The 24,753-nt window shown below is 32.3% G+C and overlaps 5 protein-coding genes across 5 annotated transcripts; 2 read left to right on the plus strand and 3 right to left on the minus strand.

The window, feature by feature from the left end:
• Window positions 1-678: 678 nt before the first annotated feature.
• Window positions 679-3,619, plus strand: LOC110616577 (isoaspartyl peptidase/L-asparaginase 1). The gene is made up of 4 exons (XM_021758995.1): window positions 679-933; window positions 1,521-1,754; window positions 2,699-2,785; window positions 2,925-3,619. Exons 1-4 carry the CDS (start codon window positions 772-774, stop codon window positions 3,411-3,413), a joined length of 972 nt encoding a protein of 323 aa, XP_021614687.1. The 5' UTR covers window positions 679-771; the 3' UTR covers window positions 3,414-3,619.
• Window positions 3,620-4,925: 1,306 nt separating this feature from the next.
• LOC110616515 (flavonol 3-sulfotransferase) lies at window positions 4,926-6,088 on the minus strand. Its single transcript, XM_021758900.2, has one exon. The coding sequence runs from the start codon at window positions 6,072-6,074 to the stop codon at window positions 5,037-5,039; it is 1,038 nt and encodes a 345-aa protein (XP_021614592.1). The 5' UTR covers window positions 6,075-6,088; the 3' UTR covers window positions 4,926-5,036.
• Window positions 6,089-8,141: 2,053 nt separating this feature from the next.
• LOC110617633 (hexosyltransferase GAUT11) lies at window positions 8,142-13,454 on the minus strand. The gene is made up of 2 exons (XM_021760558.2): window positions 12,837-13,454; window positions 8,142-9,963 (listed from the first exon to the last, which is right to left on the minus strand). Exons 1-2 carry the CDS (start codon window positions 12,987-12,989, stop codon window positions 8,509-8,511), a joined length of 1,608 nt encoding a protein of 535 aa, XP_021616250.1. The 5' UTR covers window positions 12,990-13,454; the 3' UTR covers window positions 8,142-8,508.
• Window positions 13,455-15,463: 2,009 nt separating this feature from the next.
• LOC110618283 (ADP,ATP carrier protein ER-ANT1) lies at window positions 15,464-20,710 on the plus strand. Its single transcript, XM_021761433.2, has 4 exons — window positions 15,464-15,608; window positions 17,396-17,681; window positions 19,195-19,566; window positions 19,980-20,710. The coding sequence occupies exons 2-4, from the start codon at window positions 17,424-17,426 to the stop codon at window positions 20,289-20,291; spliced, it is 942 nt and encodes a 313-aa protein (XP_021617125.1). The 5' UTR covers window positions 15,464-15,608; window positions 17,396-17,423; the 3' UTR covers window positions 20,292-20,710.
• A 503-nt stretch (window positions 20,711-21,213) lies between these two features.
• On the minus strand, window positions 21,214-22,780 carry LOC110618074. The gene is made up of 3 exons (XM_021761104.2): window positions 22,127-22,780; window positions 21,944-22,026; window positions 21,214-21,693 (listed from the first exon to the last, which is right to left on the minus strand). The coding sequence occupies exons 1-3, from the start codon at window positions 22,440-22,442 to the stop codon at window positions 21,409-21,411; spliced, it is 684 nt and encodes a 227-aa protein (XP_021616796.1). The 5' UTR covers window positions 22,443-22,780; the 3' UTR covers window positions 21,214-21,408.
• Window positions 22,781-24,753: the final 1,973 nt, after the last annotated feature.

Here is a 24,753-nt window from a genome sequence, read left to right on the forward strand (position 1 = left end):
CTTGGCTTTATAGAAAATAGGAAAACACTCCCATATTGAGAATGAAATAGCACATGGAGGCACTGTTAGAGATTCTCCCATCAGTAGCTTGGTAGTTGGGTAACGCCAACCCCAAGACAACGTTATTTTTATTTTTAGTCATTGTCAGCACAGAATTTAGTTTAGAAAAATGCTAACAACAATAAGCTTAGAAAGATTCCATTCCATTTTTTTAATTAATTATTGTTGATCAATAGTGTTAAGCAGTCATAAGGTTTTTCTTTAGTTTATGACATATTACGATTAAATGAATATTTTATCAAAAACTGACAAAATGAATTTATTAAATCTTTTTAAACTAATAGTTATTAAACGTTTATTATTAAAAAGGCTTTTTAAATAAATAAAAACACATATTCATAAATTTAATTCGATAAAAAATTTATTTAAATAAATATAATAGATATTATATTTTACTCTTTTAATTTCTAATTTTTAATTTTTATTTAAAAAAAATTAAGTAAAAACATATTAAGTTACAACGCTTTTGTATTAATTAATATTTATAATTGAAGTTTTAAAATTTCTTAAGTTTATGATTATTATAATTAGAGGATTAAATTAAAATTTTAAAAATTAATAATAAATTATAGAATTAATGATAAAAAAATCTTATACTTTTTGATTTTGTTACAGGGGCAGAAGCCTTGGACTCCCAGTTCCCTCCAACAGGCAGCAACCAAAGGGGGCAGCAGCGGGGAGAGTTTCCCATAGGGGGAGGGAGAGTGGAAAATGGGGTGGGCGATCGCACTTCATGGAGGCGCTGGTGATATACCACCTTCGTTGCCACCTGAACGCCGCCTTCCTCGAGAGGCTGGTCTGCGCCACTGCCTCCAGATCGGTGTTGACGCTCTCCAAGCCCAAAAACACCCTCTCGATGTTGTCGAACTCGTGGTATGTGATCTGCATAAACCCTAACTACAGTCGGTATCCGTGCACATGTTTCTACATAACCTCTATAACGATCGGCTTGCATAAGCTTCGTATACTTTGAGTTGATATTCTAGTTACTTAATGGTGATGGTTTCTAATTGCGATTTTATTTTCTTGGATAAAAATGAAGTTTCTGTTCTGATCTGAGCTGACAGAGCTGTGTGTAGCTTTAACCAGCAATGGCAGCCGTCGCGACTAGCTACTGTATCATACAGTTGCAGAAAATGTATTGTTCAACCAGTGAAATACTTTCATTTGTGTCATATATTGTCTCCTCTTCATTAACCAATTAGATCAGGGGGCTACTATTGATTGTATTACTAAAATTCTAGTACATTCTATTCTGATAGTTTGTTAATGTGGAATGATCCTGTTCCTGTATATAATAATGAGAGAGTGAATGCAAGGAAACTGTATTTAGCTTCGAGGAAGCTCAATCAAGTGGTATATCCTGAAAAACCATTAATGTTTCCTGTTGCATGATTATGGTGAAGGTTCTTGATTTTTGTCCAATTTCTAATCTTTTGTAGCTAATCTTCTTTATTTAGGTTCGTGAATTAGAAAACCATCCAAACTTTAATGCTGGTAAGGGATCCGTCTTGACCACTGTGGGCACAGTTGAGATGGAAGCTTGCATTATGGATGGGAAAACTAAAAAATGTGGAGCTGTTTCTGGGCTCACCACTGTTGTCAATCCTGTATCATTAGCTCGCTTGGTCATGGAGAAGACCCCTCACATATATCTTGCTTTTGATGGTGCTGAGCATTTTGCAAGGGAGCAGGTGATGATGTTCTAACTCTACTTGTGCAATATTTCCACCTGTGTAGAAGTGACATTGTTTATGAAGTTTGCTTTTGTTTGCCTTGATTATAGATACTGCCAAAAGAAAAAAAACTAAATTTAGATTTTTTTTTTTTTCAAAATTTCATCTTAAAATTAATAATTTTGGTTTCTATATTTACAAAATTTCATCTGGAGGTAATATTTTTATTATTTGAGAATTTTGTTATTATTTAACAACAACTAAAAAAGCTCTTTTAGGTTAGTATTTTCTTAATTAATATTGCTTTAATGTTTTCTTATTTTGGCAGTTCTAATCCTAACACTAGTGTCACTAGTTACTAGACTATAAATACCTATGTAATTTAGTGTTCTAGTGGGCTTATTATGATTATTATTGACGATTGAGAATTTTATTCCTTTTCCTTTTGGTTGTTCTATTGTTTCTATAGCAATTATATTATGCCATCTTTCATTTTCTTCTCTTTTATATGCTTAGTGAATCTTTACTGTAATCATAATTACCCTTTCTTTTCCTTGGTTTATGGAGCTAGATGTGTTGAATCCTCTGATGATTAATCATTATTAACACCCCAATGCATTTTTTTGTTTTAAATATGTTTATTAACAATGGAAGTTCTTGAAATTTTAAATTTAAAGCGTATCCCATATTAGTCTGGATTTCATTTCTAATCTAGGTCCGAGTTCACTGTTACAATGTTAATGTTACCAAATTGATGCCCATTATTTCTTCTTTTTGTGTGAATTAAGAGAAAATTTGTTCTAATTATTTGTGGACTGCCATTATCTTAACCCTGTCACCACAGATCTCTGTCAGGGAATCCTTTTGAGCTTGATATGCATTTTAGTATCTGATTCTCGCCATAATACTGTTATCTTAACTGGGATTTCTTATACCTAAGTATGTCTTCTTGAATTTATCAGGGTGTTGAGACTGTTAACTCAAGTCATTTTGTGACTCCTGAAAATGTTGAGAGGCTAAAACAGGCAAAAGAAGCTAATAGAGTCCAGGTATGCTTCTTCCTTGTAGATTTCGCTTGTGTTTGGCGTTTGCATGTTTCCAACCTGATTTTAGACCTATATATTTTGAAATTTTTATGCATTTCTTTCAAATTGATTTTTTCATGCAACATGTGCTATGTATCTTCAGATTGATTATACCCAACCCATTCAAAAAGATGAGAAAAATGAAAGTCAAATTGCTGATGGTGATGGAGATAGCAAACTTGGAACTGTTGGATGTGTAGCTGTTGATAGGAATGGGAACTTGGCTGCTGCAACTTCTACTGGTGGATTGGTAAACAAAATGGTGGGAAGGATTGGGGACACACCCATAATAGGTGCAGGGACATTTGCCAACAATCTCTGTGCAGTTTCTGCTACAGGCAAAGGAGAATCAATCATACGTGGTACCGTAGCTAGGGATGTGGCTGCTCTTATGGAGTTCAAAGGTCTTTCTCTCCAGGAAGCAGCATCTTACGTCGTTGATGAGTGTGTTCCAAGAGGCAACGTTGGATTGGTAGCTGTGTCTGCCACTGGAGAAGTTACCATGCCCTTTAATACAACCGGCATGTTCCGTGCTTGTGCTACCGAAGATGGGTACTCTGAGATTGCAATATGGCCTTCGGTGCAAAAATAAGTAGTATCGGAAAATTACATTTGCTCAGGTCATTTAAAACTCTGGAATTTGCTTAAATATGTCCTGTGAATAATGTTGAGTGCTTTCAGACTACACACTTGTGTATTGCTGGAAAATTAGAGCCTGATAGTTCGTGTTGTTATGATATCTGCTGTCATGTAAATTTATATCATTGTGCATATAATAAAATTTTGTGATTTGTCCAATTGAGAAAATTGTAAAATTGGTGTTTGTTAATATTTTTTAGTACCCATGATACTGGGGCTGTTTGGTCAGTCCTACATCAAGTCAAAACTCGACCTTTTACGTCGTCGTTTTTGTATTTAGCATTAGAAACTCTTATACAAATCATGTCATAAAGAAAATGAACCATAGTTTGAATGTATATTGGGCAATTGTTAAATGTTGTGGACCATATGGTCGTCTAATCCCAAGAACTGATATTAAAAAAACGATAAAACCATCAGTTTTTAGAAAGATATTCCTCAAGTGAACAAACATGAAATTTTTTTTTTATATATAAATCAAGATTTTTATACACCTAATTAAATGTGAGTTTATTAATTAAAATTTAAATATAAGGCCTATAATTAAGTAGAGTAAAACATCATTCATTTTTTTAATTGAGTGCATAGGAAAAATTACTCAAAATAAATATAGAAGACGAAATGCTAATAGAATAACTTTTTCCTCTTGTAACAAAGACGTAAAAATAATGAATTTAACTCAATTATTTAACAAAAGACGTACGGAAAATGAGTTTCACTAAAAAAAAATAATTAAATTAAATTATGATATCTTTAATGTTATATCAAAAATAGAAATTTGATAAATAATGTGAGAAATACTCTGCTATACCCAACTAATCAATTATTCTTTGAGAATAAGCTAATTGAAAAACTCCGTCTGTTATTTTATATTTTAATTTAAGTATTTAAATTTTAAAAATTTTAGAAAAATTAATTTAATGTTTGTATTTAAATTATTTTAATTAATTTTTAAAATTAAAATTAAAATTAAATATTTAAATTATTAAATATGCCGTCCTACTTTGATAATAATAGATTTTGATTTATAGTAATAATTATTAATATTTTATAATAAATATATTATTTAATTCAAAATAATAGTATATACAATTTTTATAATTATTACTGTAAAATAGAATCTATTTATTATTAAACTTGAAAATTGTATTCTTAATTATTAGTTTATTATTATTTTAAAATTAAAGCTCATTGAAAACCGAAAACATTTGTTTCATCCACCATAATGCGGATGTAGAGGCATATACCGTAAAAACAAAAGAGAAATATAGTTAAAATTACATTTTAAAATATTTTGAGTTGAGTTTTTTTTTTTTTAATATATTTTATTATTAAAAACTCACTTTTTACATATAAAAGAATTAATATTGGAAATATTAAAATTTTAAAATACAATTAATTAATGTAAAAGATAACAGAAAAGAACATGGAATCAGCTAAGATATTGATTCAGAAGACTATGGAAAACAAAAAACAAGAAGAAAAACAAGAACAGAAAATGCTGAATAACTATATCAGCTTCCCAGCTTATTGGCATATAGTTGTTTTACAGGATAATCAAGGATCAAACACAGACTCACATTAATTTCAATCCTGAACCGCTTAACTTCTGCTCAACTATCCAATCCAGGCGAGCTCCCATTTCAGCTGTCAACTCATTCTCCCAATCTCCTACCTTCCCCTTCCTGAAATATAAATTGTTTTCAATCTCCAGAGATGTATTTGGCCGATGCATTCCATTTTTATTCACCTCCAAGTTGCTCAGCTTCTCAAACTTACACATGTTTATGACATTTTCCACCATTCCTCTTTCTTCTTCCTCTGAGGTGAAAGGGTAACCCATGAACTCTGCTAATTTCTTCACGTAAAAACATGTATCTTTCATCATTTCCTCGTACTTCACGAACATTATCTTCTCAGGAAACTCTACTCTCGCCCTCCAGAATCCTAAAACATGGTCCCAGTAGGGTCCATAATTCACAATTCCTTGGCAAAACAGCTCAAACGCTTCTTCCAGAGAAATGGGTTCGGAGTCCTTGGATATCATCTGCTTGGCAACGAAGTACCACATGGAAACAAACACGTCCTTGGGGTCCCTCCATATGTAGACAATTTTACAGCCAGAAGCAAGAATGGAGTGTGGTAAAGAAACGTAGGGAATGTGTGTAGCCACAAGATTAAGTTCCATGTTGCGATTGCTCGAGTCATTTGCGAGATCAATCTCCAAAAATGGAACACATTCATGTGGCGCTTTGGTGAGCAAAGGGCTGGTGCAGGTTGAATCATCGAAAGAAGTTCTAGTAGCGATAGCAAAAGTAAGTGCCTTAAGCCAAGTTGTGCCAGTTTTTGGACAACTAGCCACGATTATGTCTTGTGATCGAGCCTGGAAGTGATCTTGAGCTGACATGATTCCTTCCAAGAAAGAGTCGTAGTACCAAAAGCCTTGGTACTGATGAAGATAATCCGACGAGCCTTTCCAGCCTTTTTTTCTCGGCAAGGTCGAGATGATCTCTTTGCATTTCTTAACATGGACCGCCGATGGCTCTCCACTTTTTCCCTCGCCATCGTTGGTTTTGGGAAGGTGAATTTGTGGTGAAGACAAACAAGGTTCCATAGACAAATTGTAGAAATAAACCGTACGCTTACACAGACACACACATGAAATAAATGAAAATAAACCGTAATCTCCTGAAATAGAACAAAAAAAAAAAAAAAAACAAGAGAAGAACTTGCATCAATCTCTGTTATCGTATGACATTGATCAGGACATAAGATCTAAATAATTTTGAAAATTTCCTCTGCTGAATGAGTTTTTGTACATAGAATAATAATTAATTATTGTATTTCGAAGTTTATCAGGGCCATGAATGCAATTCCTTCAAGAGATGGGTGCTACGTCGCTCTCTTGAGAGATCACAATGATGGCTGAGCTGATATTTTTTAAGGTTTCATATACTAAGAAAATTAAGTAATGAAATATATATAACTGGTCAAAGAAATTTTAAGTTATTTTTAAAAAAATATATATCTTTTTTTTCTCAATTTTGAAAATTCTATTGATTTTACTGAATTTTTATATATAAATTTATTAACCTTCTTTATTTTTTTACCCTTTAAGTAAATAATAGAAAATAAATTTTTTCAAATTTTTTCTGTATATAAATTATTTTTTAAAATAAACAGACGCATAATATCTTCATAATTTTAGTTCAGTATAATCTCCCATCTCCTTAAATAAAAAAATAAAATAAAATCAGTTCTGTATTCTTACGTCTCTTTTATGATGATCCTTAAGTTTTGCCAACTTTTTTTCTAATGGTTTAAAAATTTAAATAATAATAAAAAAAAAAACTTAAAGACGTACTGTTTTTTTTTTTTTTTTTTATTCCAACTGGTTCTATCTAAGAAAACTAATTTCAGCACTTATCTTATCTCTCTTGCTATAAATAATATAAGCTATTTTTAAAATCACAATATACAAAATCACCATAAACAAAATATTCTCATAATCTATTAATTTTCATGATTAAAAAAAAAAATTCAAATCACCAACGAAAGGAGCCACGCCACAGTAAGCCGTCTATCAGTGCATTTTGTTTCAGGAGAAATTTTTAGATTCAGTTCATCATAGATTCAGTGATTTTATTTATTTTTTTTACGAAGGAAGAAATCCATTTATTTATATTTTGGAAGTGTTTAGTCCATAATAAATTAGATTTAAATAAATATTTCCCTTATTTCGGACTTTGCTTTTCATCTCAACACTGTTCTATTCCTTTTAATGGCTTTTGAATTTTGACTAATCCAAGGTTGGATGGGAAGGTCTTCAGTAGGCATCTGCTGTTTACTTGATTCTTCTGAAGTTGCGTTGTGCTTTTGCTTCATCTTTCTATTGATTTTTTGTGGAGCTCGGTGGCTGGAATGGTGGAGTTTTTTGCGTCTGGTTTCCATCTTTAGGAGTGAATCCAGAGAGCTTGAGTTTCAATTCTTTCAATCGTTGTGTCTTGAGTCTCATTGCATGGGTTGGATTAGTTCTTAGGCCTTTGTGTCCAGGCCTTGAGATTCCAGTTTATGAGATTTATTTGTATTTTTTAATTTTAAACTGGGGTCAATTCTTTTTTTTATGAGCAGATAAGATCATATATGCTTGCTAATCCATTTTAGTGAGTGAAAGACAAAAAAGAATCAGAAAGCAACTGTAGTAAAATAATCTTCAATTACTTCAATTAATCTATCAATAGAGAAGTAGGATAATTAAGAGAGAGAAAATAATAAGATACGTTTTAGAAAATTATAAATGTAATATTGTGTTTAGTAGAGAAAATTTTATGTTGTGACATGAGAAAAATATGATCACGATCATTCCTACTTATGATCGGTCCAGCCAAATCTCTTTGGGACATTATATATGTTTCATAGCAGGAAAAGAAACTGTCGGAGGCTGGTGAGCGAAGGGAATGCTGGACTGATCATGCCGGCATTTTTTGTAAGAATTTTTATGCAGTATAATGAATTAAGCAGCCGCCAAGCTGGAGAATTGCATGAAAGAGGCTTTCCCACAAGCAAAACAGAAATACTGAAATTGTGGGTTGAGCTTTCTTTCCTGTAACCCAGGTCCAGCAATGTAAAAGAAGGAAGAAGATAAAAACTGGAGAATCTAATGCTCATAGAATCGTGAAAATTGCATTTTAAGAACTCTCACATTAATATCAAGAATCCAGTTGATGTTCAATTACACTATAATCCAAAAATCTGAAAAATTATTACAAGAATTGCTAAGGAACAAAAAATTCTACAGCTTGCAGAATGGGAGAGCGAACCCCATCAGCCAAAAATGAATTCTCCAGACCTTTTCACCTAGTAAATTTTAAATTCTCTAGTGTATATAGAACTGTTCTTTTCCCTTTTGGGAAACTACGAAGAAAGAGAGAACTCCTAATGAAGTCAAAATTTTCTACTTCTGATTCTACAGTAATGCAATCACCATTTGAGGGTCTAAAAGTATTGAAGATTGCATAAAATCATCGATAATCAAGAAGTAGCAGATTTCAACTCGTGACACAATGTTTGTAATATGGATGACTTTGATTTATGTACCTTTCCCAATAAGGCTTGTACCTGCTAATAGCCAACCTCAGCCATGGCTTCATGTTCCCATTAAAGTGAATAACTGCAGCACTCTCAATCAGACGATTGTCAATGTCCACATCATGTCCCAATCCTAACACATGCCATCTTCGATCAAGTGGCTCTGTGAGTCCATAAAATGCTAGAAGAGCAGGAGGAAGTGTTCCCAGCTTCCACAGTGTTCGATCAGCATTCTGCTCCTGCCAGTAATGATACCGCGCAGTTACATTTGCCTTTCTCCATGCAATCAAATCAAAAACATTCATACCAAATGCCCATCCACATGCCTGTGGGTCAAACTTTGAGCTGATGATAGGGTGTGTAAAATTGAGATACTTATAATAACGATGAAATGCTTCAAGACAAGTTTCCACAGCTCCATTGACATTTCCATGCAAATCCAACAAAAAGAGTGGTGTAAGATCCTTTTGGACAACGACATCATCATCAAGAAAAACTACCTTTTCCAGTAGTGGATAGATCTCAGGGATATAAAACCGAAGATGATTCAGCATAGACAGGTATTTAGGATTCCGCAATTTTGGCTCCCCCTTCATATCTTCATAACCTGAAAAATAATAGGCCTGGAAACCCTCTTCATGGCGCTGTCTGAGAACAGGAGCATAAGAAGCATTCAACCAAGAGAACTCTTCTAGATTCTGCACTTCTATAGTGGCCCCTTTGAAGTCATTACTCAGGAACCAAGCCTGCATAGCTCCATAGCTGATTCCATTTGTGACTATGTGGAAGATTAACTGTTTTGGATGGTCCGCATTGGAGATCGTGGAGTTGACAACAACAGAGGTAGCCAGCACATTGTCTGAAAATATGCAGAAGTGATATAGATTGTTATCCATTACTCTTGGGGAATTTTTTTCATCCTCTGCAAGATCTTGAAGAGGCAGCTTCTTAAGCCAATCAGTTGTAAGCTTTACTTCTAGGCAATGGAGGTTCTTGGGAAGAGATTCAGCCACTAATTGCCCAAACACTGTGCTCTGAGCCGTTGCTGCATTTGCTCGTTCTTCAAGGGCTTGAATATGAGACTTCATTGTCATTATGGTAGTTGCTACATCATAATGGGCATCTTGTGCCTTGAAGATTAGATACGACAAGCTACTGATTATTGGCTCTGCTTCTTGTTGTGTTATGGGCTCCCCTCTCATGGCAGCTTTTGAAAGCAGCAGTTGGCAACTCCTGATCTGATTGCTCAGCTCCCATGCTAGGTGATGGTTATTGTGCTCCTTTGCAAGAATGACATAAGCCTTTGCAAGTGTCATTTGCTCAGCCAACTGCCGTGCAAATGAGGTAGCACTTAATATTTCCTTAGTGAAGTTCAAACCTTCATGTTTAACTGGCTCTGCTCTTTCATGGTTCTCCTGGAAAAGGCGGGCCAAAGTAAGTCCATAATCTACATAAACCTGTGCTTATAAGGTACAACTAAGTGTCAATGTAAAATGAATAGCATACAACTTTCATAAACAAAATAATCCTTAGTAATACATCACTAAATCGATCAAAAGGTGATGTTTAGGGCATGTCAGCTATCAGAAAGTTAATATACATAGTAACACGTGTAAAATGAAATATTTGTTATTAGAACATATTTGATTTCCAAGAGTACCATAGATCATACAACAATTATGCATTTATCCTGCTAGATAAATGACGGCTTGCATGTCACCTAGATGTCCTAACCTCTGAACCAAAGAAATACCTGCTTACCATAAATTTGATCTTCGCCTATGGCACTAAAAAAAAAGTCAATCACCTGTTTATTGAATTTAATATTTATATCTTGGTTTTAAGCAAAGAATTATGAAGAGCACCACAGTCAAATTCAAAGTTCATGTGCAACTGTCTGACTAGATAACACAGTAGGATTATCTATAGGCCTCATGAATGTGATACAAGATTCTAAAGCATTCAACTGAAAACAACCACTGTAAAGCATGAAAAGAAGACCTTAATATCTACTGATTAGCACAAAAACCTTGCACTGCAGTATTTGAACACTAAAACTGATGCATTTCAGAATTTTTGAATCATATGAAAGGAGACAAAATATACAGGAATATTTATTCAATGATCAGCATGAACAAACCGGAGGAAAGAAATTCCAGTAACCTCACTTGCCGCATGTAGCAGAAATGTCAATATGAAAGGAAAGAAACTGTATGGACTATGTAGGTGCCTCACTTTGAAATAAAGCTCTCACCAGTCATCATTATGAGCCTCAGAATTATGACATTACCATCTTCCTATTAGGATGGTCAAAAGGCTCATAAAATGGTACACCAAAAAGTACAGAACCATTTATGTGAATAACAGGACAAGATGGTTGTGCTTATTGGCAAGGTACTTGATTGAATTTAGCAAACAAATCATTGAACTGCAGTTGTTTGTTTAGACGCTTCCAATGACCAAACCATTCTATAAACAGAAGCTTTAGCAGTTGGTAAAAGAAAAACCACTCCAGGCCTTTACCAGTGACACAAGAGAATATATGAAAACATGCTTATGTACATTTTGGATTAAATTAAACAGGCAGAATTGATAAGGTAAGAGATGCGTTATGGAGGTGTTAGACTCAAAAGTTTACCCTTGAATTCTAATGTCACAGATTCTGGCCAGCAGATGATTATTAATTAATTTAAGCAATCATAAATATAAGTTTTTACAAAGGAAAATACTCAATAATATCCACACACCATACGGGATCTAGACCATAATTCTAATTTCTTCCAGTTTCTACACTTGAATGTTCTTGAGCTACTAGCTGGCTACAGCAAGTAACTACAAATCAATGATTTTGGGTCTCAATCTCACAAAACAAGCAAATTATAAAATATTTTGACACTACAATAGTAGGTAATGAAGTGTTATGCCCCATCTTTAATCTAATATAACATTCTATGAAGTGTGAATACACAGTAATGTAGATACATGCACAAGACACAGGTTTCTATCCTCTACTAAAAAAACAATACTAATTGTGAAAATAATACATGCAGATTTCATAGGACCCATCCTCCTTCCTTTTTGTCAATGCAGTCCCTTCCCTTGCCAATTACATCAATCCATATTATGGGATGCAGGGATGAAAGAGTTCCATTCTTTAGGTTTAAAATGAACTATATATTAAATTAAAGACACCAGAATCCAGTTATCTAGATAACCCAACCCTACAGAGTACAAACTGAAACTGATGAGTAATAGGAATGAACATTCACCAATACACATGCTAAAATCTCGAAATTATATTATTAATTACTCAACTCAATATGGTGTTTAGGTTTAGCACAAAACTGACAAACCTCACTATTATACTGTAAGATGTAGTAGATGGAAAAAGAGGCTCATCAATTAATGGACACCCTACATCAGCAGAAATTTTAGCATTTAAAACAATTAAATTGCCTGATTATATGAACAATCACTGCACATTATACGAAATCCCATTTCACAATTTAAATGAAGATTTTAAAGGTAGCAAATGAATTGGTATAGTTATTGAAATAAGTTACAATTTCAGGGCTCATTTCCTGATACTTGACCTGAATAGTATTCTTTTCATGACAAAGCAATCCAGAAAAAGGCACGCAAATATTATCCAGACTGACAAACACACTAAACCTGTAACCTTAATCCCCTACTGATCCTTTTGCTCTTCTCTCTCCATGCCAGACACTAAAACCCAATAGAACTTGAGATTAATACACACGCCTCCCAAACATCAAAGGCTAGGACAAGACCTTGTATTACTGCAGACTAATATTGGGATGAATACCATGCAAAGGACTTACATCACTGAAATTTTAGCGAGACAACCAAACAGAAATCTAAAGACCATGTCAAACAGAAATCTATAGAAGTTCTATGTCATGTAATTAACTAAGAAATGAGATCGTATATAAATATGCATGTATTATTATATAATTACATATAGAAACTGCGTAAATGTTTCAGGCGATCAGCTTACATGTTCACATACACATATCAACTTTCTAAACCTTAATCATGAGGAAGATAAAGAGGAACTAGCTCTTGGCGGAAAGAAGACATCCGAAGTACTGCTAAATTTGATTTTGAACAGCATATCTTATCAATTAGATAAGCTTCCTAAGCTGCAAGATCTAAAGGCTACTTTCAAGATTACTTAATTTATCAAACTAACACAAAAATCTAAGCGCCAAGAAAAAGAAAGAAAGATGAAATAGAAACAACAGAACAAAATTCTCCGTAGGCTAACCTGTATGGGCAGCTGAAGCTGATCTTCATGGTGATGGTGGTGAAACACAAACAAAACTAGCCCTGCAATCAAGAACATCCCAAGAAGCGCCCAGATCCACTGCGATAATCTCCTTCTAACCGGGCGCCGGTAGTCGGTCGCCCGCCTCCGCATCTTTCCCCGATCCGCTCTCCACAATTCACTTCCAAAGAATCAAGATTTCAAATCGACGCATATCCCAGATTAACAATACAATCAAGAAATGATGAAAATGTCACCAGAACTATAAAACCAATGAAGAACTCATCATCAGCAACACAAGGGATATACACACAGCAGCCAACAAATCAAGAATTGAGAAAGAATGAGACAAAGGAATAATCAAGAAGCAATAACAAACAACTAAAAGCAGCAACCAGGGAAACAGGAAAAGGTGGAGAATTCCAATCAAAGATAACAAGAAATGTGACGGTGATCTAGGTTTCAAGAGTAGAATAATTGAATCAAAGATTGGGTCCTTTTGTTTGTGAAATTTCGCGTAGGGTATTGAAAGAAGCTCTGGCCTCTGTGAGCAGTGAAGGACTAGAGAGAGGGAAAGGAACAACAAAAAGGAATTGACCAGCACATGAGACCATGTGATATGATTTCTTATATCCAATACATCTAATTATTCATTCACATAAGTTATCCAACAAAGTTTTTTTTAAAAAAAATTTTTCACTTCCTATTCTTTTTAATTTTTTGGTCTCTGTTAAAAGTTCAAAGAGACATGATTATTCATTATTAATTAATATAAATTACCATTTTCTTTTATCCGTAATAAATTGTTTTTATTTTACCTTTTATATAATATATATTAAAAATAAAATTTACTGTTTTTAGTAATAACGTATTAATAAAAATATAATATGAAATTTACTACTTTAAGTATATTAATTATATTTTTAATATATATATATATATATATATTATTTATTAAAATAATTAATTAACTTTTATTTGTATGATTAAAAAAACACATTTTTCATATTTTTTTTTAATTTTACCTTCACTAATTTTTTTGATTGGAGTAAGGATGAGCAATACGTCAGTTCGATTTAAAATTAAATCGAACTTGAATAAATAAAAAATTAAAATTTTAATATTTATAAAAATTAAATCGAATTGATTTTGATTAAAAATCGAATCGAACTAAACCGATCTGATTCGATTTGTTCAGTTTAATTTGATCGATTTGAAATTTTAATAAATTTTTTATTTTTTATACTTTATTTTTTTTAAATTTAATTAAAATATTTTAATATTAATACAATCTAATCTTTATATTATTAAAAATAATATACTATTATCACTAATCGATTCGATTTGATTTTTTCAATTTTTTATTAAAAGTGAATCGAAATAATCAAAAATTTTAAAATTAAAATTCGAATCGAAATGAATAAAAAATCAAATCGAATAAAAAATCAAACTAAAATTTTAAATTAATACAATTCAGTCTGTTTTTTCATTTTGAATCGAATACTCCTTACTTCTAAATAGAATAACTAAAAAAAGAAAATCATTTTCTTAATTTACTTATTTAAAAATTAAGTAGAAACGATAGAGGATGATAAATTATATTTTTCAAACTTTTATAAAAGTACTCGCATATTTAATTTGGTGATAAGCACATTTGAATAAATTTGATAAGTCTTAGTTTCTACTCCTCGATTCTATTTAAAAAAAAAAACTCTTATAAAAATATATATAATATATAATTATAGTTTAAGAAAAAATAATAATCAATTTTCATATTTTTTTAAAACAAATAATATTTCTCTTTATTATAATAATCTATTCAAATAATATGAAGTAAACATATCTTTTCTCTTTACTTTCTAATTTATCTTTATTTAGCCTACAAAATTGAGTTTTTTTATTTTTTTTCTCTCAACCTAATTTGATAATTTCTCTATCTCATTTCCAATAAATTAATTTCATTTTGAAAAGGAAAATATGAGAAACATTAAAATTTTATAAAACATTATAACAACAATCGAAGACTCATAAAACAATTATTTTAGCCAAAAATAAATTAAGCAATATTAATTTAAAAAAAAAACTCACATTCTAAAAAAAAAAAATACATTCAGATATTTAATCTGATGATAAATATATTTAAATAAATTAGAGAAATTTCATATTTTATTCTTTAATTCTCGATTCTCATTTAAAAAAAAGAAAAAAAAATTTTGGTCATGAACCAAATCTCTAACATCACAATTCATATGTTCCCATTATAAACAAAAATCCATGGTCTCATTGACAAATCACCAAATTCGTAAAAATATTATTTAACTTATATGGCTAGTAAATTAAAATATTATTTATTTTCATATTTAAAATTTACATTATATACTAAAATTATAATGAGTTACATGTTTTTTGTGCATGTATGCAATATGCATAGACATGACACATACATACATGCGCTAGATCTCCAACATCATCGATATTGTAATGGGGCAAAATGTAAAAATTCACAGATCTAGCAGGGAGGTATCTTCTATTGCAACAAATTAGAGGATGAAACTGCAATTTTAATATTGTTTTGTTTTGTTTTGTCATTCTATTTATTTATTTTAAAAAAAGGGCAGCCTCTTAAAACAGCTCCAAGCCTCATGGGAATCTGCGGCAAAGCAACATCTTTCAAGCTACGCCCTGCTGATAGAACTCGAAGAACATAAAATTGCCGCCCAAATCCCTCAAATTCCATAAATTCGCTACTCTTTCAGTCTCAAAATCCTACAGGTTCTTACTCTTCATTCCTCTCTTCTCTTCAAGCGCTATTGTTCTATGGAGAATTTTTGTTTTCCATCTTTCAACTTTGTATTCTATTTAATTTATCCTTTTGGATTCTTTAGAGATTCATCCTATAGAAACAAAACTTACATGAGAAAATGCGGGCGATGAAGGAATTCTTCTTTTTTTTCCCGAAATTTTTTAGGCCTTTCATCGTTTCTTATTATATATTTGTTTTAGCTGGTCTTTTTCCTGAGTTTTCTCGGTAACCAACCAGAATTTGGAGGCGGATACGAGTTTCATTGGGTGTTAATCATTAGCTTAAATTAAATTATCTTGGTATGTTATTATTTCTCATCAGTTAGGCATATAGAGGATGGCATATCTGTTATTGTATTTGGAGAACCTCACCTTAATTTGATAAGGTGCTTCTTTGGGTATGGTTGATTTGCAAAACCTCTGTTTATGCAAACTCAAGCTTGAAGCACATGTTTTTAATATATTGGGTTTTAGCTTGTGGCCTTGAAATTGTGCTGAAATTGCATAATAGTGTTCAAACTTCATTTATTTTCCTTCATAGTTTGGTTATACAAAGGTGGTTTGTTATGGAAAATCCCATCAGTGATTGAAAATATAGTGTGACAGTGTAGGCTGCACTTGCTTGTGCACCTTGCTTATCTTATACTTGCAATCAAATTAATTACATCCTGTATGTGTTAGGTATTCTCGCTTTTGTGGAAGTTCTCTTCTTCTCTGTTGTTTGGTTATATGAATATTACAAACTGTCAAAATTAACATATGCCTTTATGCAAGTTGCATGGGAATCTATTATTTAAAATGGCTTTCTGACTTTACTGCTGAATATCAATAACAAGGAGGAATATTGGACATCCAACTGATAGGAAGGCAAAGTTTAGGATAAACACTTATTGTGTTATATTTAGCATTGTAATGCTGTTTGTTTGATAGAAAAGTACATTTTGATTCTGACCATCGGCAGTAACATTCTTTTCTTTTCTTGTCTGTTCACATGATTTGATCCTTCACTATAACCCCTCTCGAGATGCACACTCACGTTGAGAATCTGCCAACCCTAATTCTCTTTCATCATAGTTTTGTTCAAGCTGAGACCCTCACAATTTCTTATTTTCGGCAAACACATATTCACTTCTTCTTCCACTATTCTTAGTTATTTTGATTGTTTCATAAGTTGAATTATTGGGTGTTTTTAGCTTCCATAATTGGTGAACATTTAACATCAATTTGCTTTTATTTTTTTATTTTTGAAGCTTGAGTTTTAGAGGTTTTTGATCAAATAATGTAAATAAAAGGGTTTTATTTGTTTTGATATGGACTTTGTTGTTTGGACTCAGCCAATGTAGTGAACTTTACGCGCCCAGTTAGCCAGTTTAGTACTACTTATTCTAGGAAAACCCTTAGGAAATACTCGTGTAGAGAATCTTGGTGTCTAGGTTATTACTGGTATCTCAGTAATTCTTTTGTATTGTTATTAGAACTAGTGTCCATTTTATTGTGTGTGTGTGTGTTATGTTGTTATTAAAAGTTATATGGGTTGTTATTTCAGTGTTTCAGTATGTTGTTTTGACTGATTGATAACTAGATTGAATTTTCAGATAAGTTGCTTTCTTTTGTGTTCTTGTTTCTTTTGTGGCTGTGCATTAATATTTCTGTTCTCTCTCCCCGTCTCCCTCCCTCCCCATCCCTCTCCCTCTCTCTCTCTGCTCCTTAAAACCTTTTGTTCAATTAAAAGATGTGTTCCTTTCTTATATTTGCAGGGCTTAGATATAAAGGGAGCTGATAGAAATGGCTAGAAAATCTGAAAAATTTTCTGCTGATTTTATGATGGGAGGAATGGCAGCATTGGCATCGAAGAGTGCTGCAGCACCAATTGAAAGAGTGAAACTTTTATTGCAGAATCAAGGAGAGATGATTAAAAGAGGTCAACTCAAAAGACCATATGTGGGAGTTAGTGATTGCTTTAGAAGAATCTTGAGAGAAGAAGGTGTGTTGTCTTTTTGGAGAGGCAACCAGGCCAATGTCATACGATATTTCCCAACTCAGGTTCTTACCTTTCTCTTAATGATACTCCACAACTTTGGCTTTAAAGCTAATTGTTTGACAATGTTGCTTAATTATTTGCTGTAAAAGTTTATGTTGCATGATACAGGGTTGTTTCATTTGCCTCTTTACAAGTGCCATTGTGCAAGTTATTCATTTCATAAATGGGGACTTTCTGCATTTTACTGACTTTTTTAAAAGACTTGCTTCACTATTGTTAAAGCATAAAAACCAATTATTAAATCATTTTTTAAAGTTAATAAAATAATATCAAAACTTGGTCAATGTCATAGTCTCAGAGCTTTGTCCCACACTCCCACTTGATGATAACTGACTGAAGAGAATACTATTATATGGACAGACTAATCTACTACTACTTTATTCCTTAGTCATATTGTTCCCTACTCCTTGAAATCATTCTTGTCCTCAAGAATGAAAAGGCAGGGACTGGAATGAATTTCAGGTGCTTCTTTGCCCTCAGGCCTCAGCTGGAAGAAGGTGAGAATCCCGCGCTGGCTAGTTAATTTCCTGAATTTGGAATACCAAATGTTAACTTCCATCACATGCTTCAGCTGAAATGTCCCAAGAATTGACAAAGAATTAAAATTTTTTTCCTTCTCTAAATTTCCCGTGCTTGTTTCTTCAAAATCACAATTCTCCTTGATGGCTGAACTTTCTTCCTTTCCCTTCTTGATATTTTCCATCCATCTTCCATGAGAATTATAGGATTACAACATCATCTCACCATATTATCTCCTAATATTCTGCCAATTACTTGCAACATTCACACTTTTTGTAACTCCTTTATCTTTCTTGTTTTCAAGAATATCCCAAAATTTCTGCAGCAAGTTCAGTTGTAGCTTCTATATCCCCATTGCAGATTCTAGTTTCCCATCACCACCTTCATCATTCTCCTCCTCATAAAAATCACTTTCACTAGACATACAACAATAAAATCTTGTCCATCTCAGTGTCTTTTTCTTATTGGAAGTTTCAGATAAGTTATCTTGTTCTTCACCAGGGTTTTCAAAATGTTGATCTTTATTAACAAATACTGCAACCTTCTCAATTTTCATCTGAATTGATTGCTCAATCTTTCCACTTTCTGATCTAACCTTTCCATTTTCTGATCCAGCCTTCCCATTTTCTAGTTCACTTTTTCAAATCTTTGATCTAGCCACTTATCTTGTTCTTTTAATCTTCTGTCCATACTTTCCTCCACTCTATTAAGAAACATCTGTGCCAAAGATTGTACTTCCATGATGCAGAATTTCAAGAATAGAGCTTTAGTGGAAGAGAAGAAGAAAGTAACCTTTAGGCGCAAGTTTGTGATCCTAGTGCAATGGTATACGCAACACTCTGCTCAACAGAACATAATGAGAGGAATATTTAGTTTATTATTCTCCAATTTAGTTTGTTGCCTTGCTTGTTTCTTTGAGCTTTTTATCATCACATGGTCCTGTTCATATGGTCTTGCCTAATTTAATTACTGAAACAGATGCTCGATTGTCCATAGGCTTTCAATTTTGCATTCAAAGGTTATTTCAAAAGCCTTTTTGGACATTCAAAAGAGAAAGATGGTTACATAAAGTGGTTTGCTGGAAACCTGGCTTCAGGTAGTGCTGCTGGGGCAACAACTTCACTTCTTTTGTATCATTTGGATTATGCACGTACCCGGTTAGGGACTGATGCAAAGGAGTGCCCAATTAATGGTCAACGGCAGTTTAAAGGATTACTTGATGTATACAGCAAAACCTTATCAAGTGATGGAATGGCAGGCCTGTATCGGGGATTTGGGGTTTCAATAATGGGTATCACCCTGTATCGTGGCATGTACTTTGGCATCTACGACACCATGAAGCCCATCATTTTGGTGGGATCATTTGAGGTAAGCACCTCCACCTCTGGTTGCCACCCAGTGTGGCAAAGGATTCATCTATTTCAAAACGAATTCACATCTCCATCAATCCAGGGCCTCTTTTGATTCCATTAGCACTTCCCTAAAGCAAGATTCTAAACTTCAATATGTGGATATTTAGTGCTGTGGAACCCAAAACTTGGGAGGCCATCTAGGGGATAGTCTAATATCAAATATAAGTTCTATATTTATCTTGAGCATTTGTTAGGGACGGTTGACAAAGTTCATAAAAAAATAATTCAAGTGTATACCATAGTCAAGTTTGTCACTTATCATGGGTTCATTTCCTGAAGGCTAGTAAACAGAGTTCATGGGGGTTATGAGGGTGGGAACGTCATTTTTCACAGTTGACAATGTAATTTAAATATTTATGTATTTTGCAGGGGAATTTCTTGGCTAGCTTCTTGTTGGGTTGGAGTATCACCACAGTCTCTGGGGTCTGTGCATACCCCTTCGACACTTTGAGACGGAGAATGATGCTGACCTCTGGACAACCTGTGAAGTATCATAATGCATTGCATGCATTTCGTGAGATCATTCGCCTCGAGGGTTTCACAGCACTATACCGAGGAGTTACTGCAAATATGCTTGTTGGAATTGCTGGAGCTGGAGTATTAGCAGGATATGATCAACTGCACAGAATCGCAGTTCATCATGGTTACATTATGGAGGCGCAGAAAAACATGTTGAAGTAGTATCTCGTATGTTGAGGGGTTTTTTTAATTTTTTTTTATTTTCTTTTCTCCTCTCTTAGCTTCATAAAATTGATTCTTGCACGCATTGGTCGTGACAAACCGTGAAAAGAAAGAAAAGGAAAGCTGCATTTGATCTTTCGAGGCGGCTTCCACCCTCAACAGCACCAGGAAAATGAAAGGATATCTCATCAGCCTTGAACTACTAACTGAATCAGAGTTGAGCGTGGATAAGAAGTTCAACCTCAACAAGAGTAAAGCATCAACTTTATCTGATAATATATCTTGGTGATGTTAGCATGGCATAATGATACAAGTGTACATATTCAAGTATTTATTCATGTTTATAAATGTTCAGTGGTAGTTTCATGATAAAATTAGAAAAAACAAAATAAAATAAAAATCTGGCCCTTGCTTCTCTCCTTTTTTTTAGTTGTAGAATTTGATTGACAATAGTAAAAAATTTTTATATTGCACTAGAGGGGGTAGAGTGATGTTGAATTAGATTTCAAGCTTTGTATTAAATCCCCTTATTTTTTCTCTTTCAACAGAACATATGTTGTTTTCTCCAAACTAGGGAGCTCATTTAAATTACCAAGGAAAAAAGTTTTTTTTTTTTTCAACTATCAAATTTGAACTCCACTAAATAAAATAATTACTTGACATTGTTATGCCAATAGATGATTCTGTTAGATTGTAAACATAACACTATTAACTGTAAAAGTTTAATTTACTTTTTGGTCCTTATAGTATATAAAAATATACTAATTAATTCATATATTTTGAAAAATATATTAAAGAGTTTCTAAATTTTTTAAAAAAATTTATTAATTAATTCTTAATTTTAGCAGTTAAATATTTTCAATATAAAAAGAATAAATAATAAATATTTTTATAAAATTAAAAAATTTATTAATAAAATTTTTACAACAGAAATTAAATAGTGATTTTTCTGAAAAATTAATGATAGTTTCTGATTGCCCGGATATTGCATTTGAGACTTTTACATTTTCCCATTTCAAAAATCAAACATTTCCAATTCCACCGGGCGAATAACATTGCAACTTCCATTACAAATTCTTTTCCCATATCCGTATAAAATAAACATCATGAAGACATCTTAAGCCAAAAGCCAAAAATTTTTATGCCGCTTGGTGGTAATCAAATAGCCTCCAAGCTTTTTGCCCTTCCTCCTCACTGCAATTGCCATGCATGAAGAATTTTGGATACAATACTCCACTGCTCCGCCACCCTTCCTCTTTCCAGTCCACCGATTCATTAGCCGCCACATTATCGACCGTTTTCTTTGCCCTAAGACCAGCAGCGACACCCTCTGTTTCTTTGCTTCTTCCACTATGATTGGTCCCTTCTCTTTCCCTTCACGTATAGCTACCTCTACTTGCACCTGCAACAACACCCAAATATAGAAGTTTAGTTTTCCCTTAACATTCAAAGAAACAAACGATTTTTCCAGGAAAGTATCCTTATTCCCCTCTACCAAAACACCTCTTTGAATCTCAAGTCTGAACTAAATTTATTGATATATAGCTGGATTTTTGTTAAAATTCAATACCCAATTGCAAAAAAAAATTGTTTAATTTTCCAAATGAGGATGAAAAAAATTTAGAATGCAATATGTTGAAGGAGGGCCTTACCCCAGGTCTTTTCCTTTGACACATATTTTTCATAGAGTGAAGAAGTTCGTAAGCTCTTTTAACCTTCAAATTGCACTCAGGACCTGCATTGGAAATTTTTTTCCTCAAAATGGTATCCTGTCTTGCTAGCTAAATTATCAGTCTAATTAATCTCTAATATCAGAAAGAATTTGGTAAATTGACCTTGTTTGGAATTGGATGACTTGCTAACATACATAAGAATAACGGTATCTTTGCTTTGAACAGTGTGAGACAGCGCCCATTCAAGAGCACCCTTAGCTTCAAGGCTTGAATCGACCACCACCATGACCTTGTTCCCATTTCCAAGCCCATTCTCCCCACCAAAATCCTCCATTCCATTGCCCAAAAACTCGATCTTTTGATCTTTGTCGACAGAATATGAACTGGGTTTGCCGCGAAGAGACGGGGAACGAACACGAATGCGAGCCACGGACCTGCTGATACAGATTTTAGGCGATCTGGTTCGTGATGAAGCCATAACTTTTTAGCACAGTTTTTGGTGGGAAATTAAGCAATGTATATATGAGTTGTATAGTAGCAGTGGCAGCCGGTTGCTTCGACTTGAAAGTCTAGCTTATTAATGAAGTGTGTTTGTTTGTTTCTCGGGAATTCTATGTGGGTGGCCTGTTCTTCAACGTGCTTGCCATGAAGATATGAACTCAGGACTTATTCGACACAGTTTCCTCAATGATTTGTAAGAAGGCCATCACACGAAGCCATTGACTTATGGCAGACAATACATGCACTCATTCCTTCAATTATTGACTTGAGAGACATGCTCTGTATTTTTTATTTATTTATTTTCATTAATCAATTAAGAAGCAATATTTAAAGATAGAGAATGAACATTTCCAATTTTATGTCTTCTGCACTGTAAGATAATCATTTTGATAATGTGATGATTCATCCCTAATCATAAAACATGAGTATAAATATAATTTTTAAATTCTTATCTATGGAATTTTTTTTTTAAATATAAAAAAAATAAAATTTAAGATCTCTCAGATTTAGTCAGATGTATTTTTCATCAGACTAAATCTAACACCGTTAAAATTATAGAGTTTTTAAATTTTAAATTTCAAATATTTAACATAATAAAATAAATATTTAAATATTAAATTAGTAATTTAATGTACTCAATGTCTTATGATAACAAGACAATGATTGAAAAAATTATTAATTATAAAATGTGTATGAGATCCCCCTTATTATGATTGGTGACAATAAATATTGATGGAAAATTATTTATGTAAAATTAAAATAATATCAATATATAAAAATTAGATAAGGTGGTTTTTCATTAATGATTGGGGATTTCTTGTTGATATGCAAAAAGATTTTAATAGTTTTTTTTTAGTAAAAAATTGGGAAGTAGAATTTAAATCTAAAAAAATATATTTTTTTACCATTAAACAAACAAGTAAAAAAGTGAATAATCTTTTTTTTTTTTTAAAAAATTAATGATCAATTGCTAAAATGATTCCAAGCGACTGCCTCTCTTTCTTGTTGGCATTTTCTTCCACTCTCTGTTTGACTTGCAAGCAAAATGACAACACCCTTTAATTTGGACAACAAAAGATGTCAAAATTTGATTCACATTTCTTATTATTTATATATATATTATTTAAAAAAATCACTATTTTGTTAACATAAAATTGTGGTGGATACTTTCACCAGTGCAAGTTGATCTATATACCATTTTGCATTAAAATAAAAATAGCAAGGAACCCATTTTTTATTCTTGATTTGAAAAAAAAAAACACAGAAAATTGTTTGTATTTAGATGAAATTAAGCAAATTTATCAGAGAAGGGATCTGCAAAGAATGCAGATTATTGGGGAAAAAAGGTCTTGGAAATTTACAAGAGAATGGTACAATTGCAAAATTTTTCTTTCACTAAAAGCCAATTTCTCATTATTGGGGATAAGGAAAAAAGGCCTCCACAACCTTAAATGCTGATCACACAACACTCGCAACTGTTTTATACCCAACAATTTCATTATTATCTTTTCTTTTTTCTGTCATACAAACCCATGGATGAAATTTATGGAACAAAAATAAATCATATTTTAATGATTTATAAAATATTTTAATGTATATTGTGATTTTATAATTAGTGTATTTATTATTGATAACTTTTATTGGCTCTTGGTGATGAGGTGACATGACTTATCCATTGCCCTTTGAATGGATTAATAGGTATTTAGCCACAATTCCCGGTGCTCGGATGGATAAGATTCGCCCTTATCCTAAGCAAACCTAATTATTACTGTTAATGGTCGTCACCATTGTTTTTACTATTTTAATGTAAAATATTAAAATTAAAATGACACAATATCATTTTAATTTTTCTGTATTATTTTTAACATAAAAAACAAATTCTGTATATATTTTTTTAGTATTATATTATTTATTTTACTTTAATCTTATTTATTTATTTCATTTAAAAATTTTATATAATTTTATATATTCACTCTATATATTTATATATTTTATATTTTCATTGATATTCAAATATTCAATTATATTTTAGATAAATAAAAATATACTAATTATAAAAATATATTAATTAAATAAATTAATTAATTTATCATAAATACTATTTATAATTGATAATATATTAATTTAAATTAAATTTTTATAATTATAAAAGGGTAAAAAAATAAGAATTTCATTAAAAAATTTTAAATACTCAAATAATAAAATCTTTTACTATGATAAAAATTATAAAGTTTTAGACTATATTATAAATTAACAAGAAAAAAAAGTATATAGAGCTGCTAAAATAT

Source organism: Manihot esculenta, chromosome 6, assembly GCF_001659605.2.
Source record: "Manihot esculenta cultivar AM560-2 chromosome 6, M.esculenta_v8, whole genome shotgun sequence".
Taxonomy (NCBI): Eukaryota; Viridiplantae; Streptophyta; class Magnoliopsida; order Malpighiales; family Euphorbiaceae; genus Manihot; species Manihot esculenta.

What these genes read in the sequence shown, in the direction of transcription:
- LOC110618283 (XM_021761433.2), top strand. Translation starts at nt 17,424, where the DNA reads ATGGCTAGAAAATCTGAAAAATTTTCTGCTGATTTTATGATGGGAGGA. An exon ending in TACGATATTTCCCAACTCAG is followed by an intron (nt 17,682 to 19,194) that starts GTTCTTACCTTT and finishes GATTGTCCATAG; the next exon opens with GCTTTCAATTTTGCATTCAA. An exon ending in TTTTGGTGGGATCATTTGAG is followed by an intron (nt 19,567 to 19,979) that starts GTAAGCACCTCC and finishes TGTATTTTGCAG; the next exon opens with GGGAATTTCTTGGCTAGCTT.
- LOC110616577 (XM_021758995.1), top strand. Translation starts at nt 772, where the DNA reads ATGGGGTGGGCGATCGCACTTCATGGAGGCGCTGGTGATATACCACCT. An exon ending in AGCATTTTGCAAGGGAGCAG is followed by an intron (nt 1,755 to 2,698) that starts GTGATGATGTTC and finishes TGAATTTATCAG; the next exon opens with GGTGTTGAGACTGTTAACTC. An exon ending in AAGAAGCTAATAGAGTCCAG is followed by an intron (nt 2,786 to 2,924) that starts GTATGCTTCTTC and finishes ATGTATCTTCAG; the next exon opens with ATTGATTATACCCAACCCAT.
- LOC110617633 (XM_021760558.2), bottom strand. Translation starts at nt 12,989, where the DNA reads ATGCGGAGGCGGGCGACCGACTACCGGCGCCCGGTTAGAAGGAGATTA. An exon ending in AGCTTCAGCTGCCCATACAG is followed by an intron (nt 9,964 to 12,836) that starts GTTAGCCTACGG and finishes CGCCTTTTCCAG; the next exon opens with GAGAACCATGAAAGAGCAGA.
- LOC110616515 (XM_021758900.2), bottom strand. Translation starts at nt 6,074, where the DNA reads ATGGAACCTTGTTTGTCTTCACCACAAATTCACCTTCCCAAAACCAAC.
- LOC110618074 (XM_021761104.2), bottom strand. Translation starts at nt 22,442, where the DNA reads ATGGCTTCATCACGAACCAGATCGCCTAAAATCTGTATCAGCAGGTCC. An exon ending in GTCATCCAATTCCAAACAAG is followed by an intron (nt 22,027 to 22,126) that starts GTCAATTTACCA and finishes TTTCCAATGCAG; the next exon opens with GTCCTGAGTGCAATTTGAAG. An exon ending in GTCAAAGGAAAAGACCTGGG is followed by an intron (nt 21,694 to 21,943) that starts GTAAGGCCCTCC and finishes GTGTTGTTGCAG; the next exon opens with GTGCAAGTAGAGGTAGCTAT.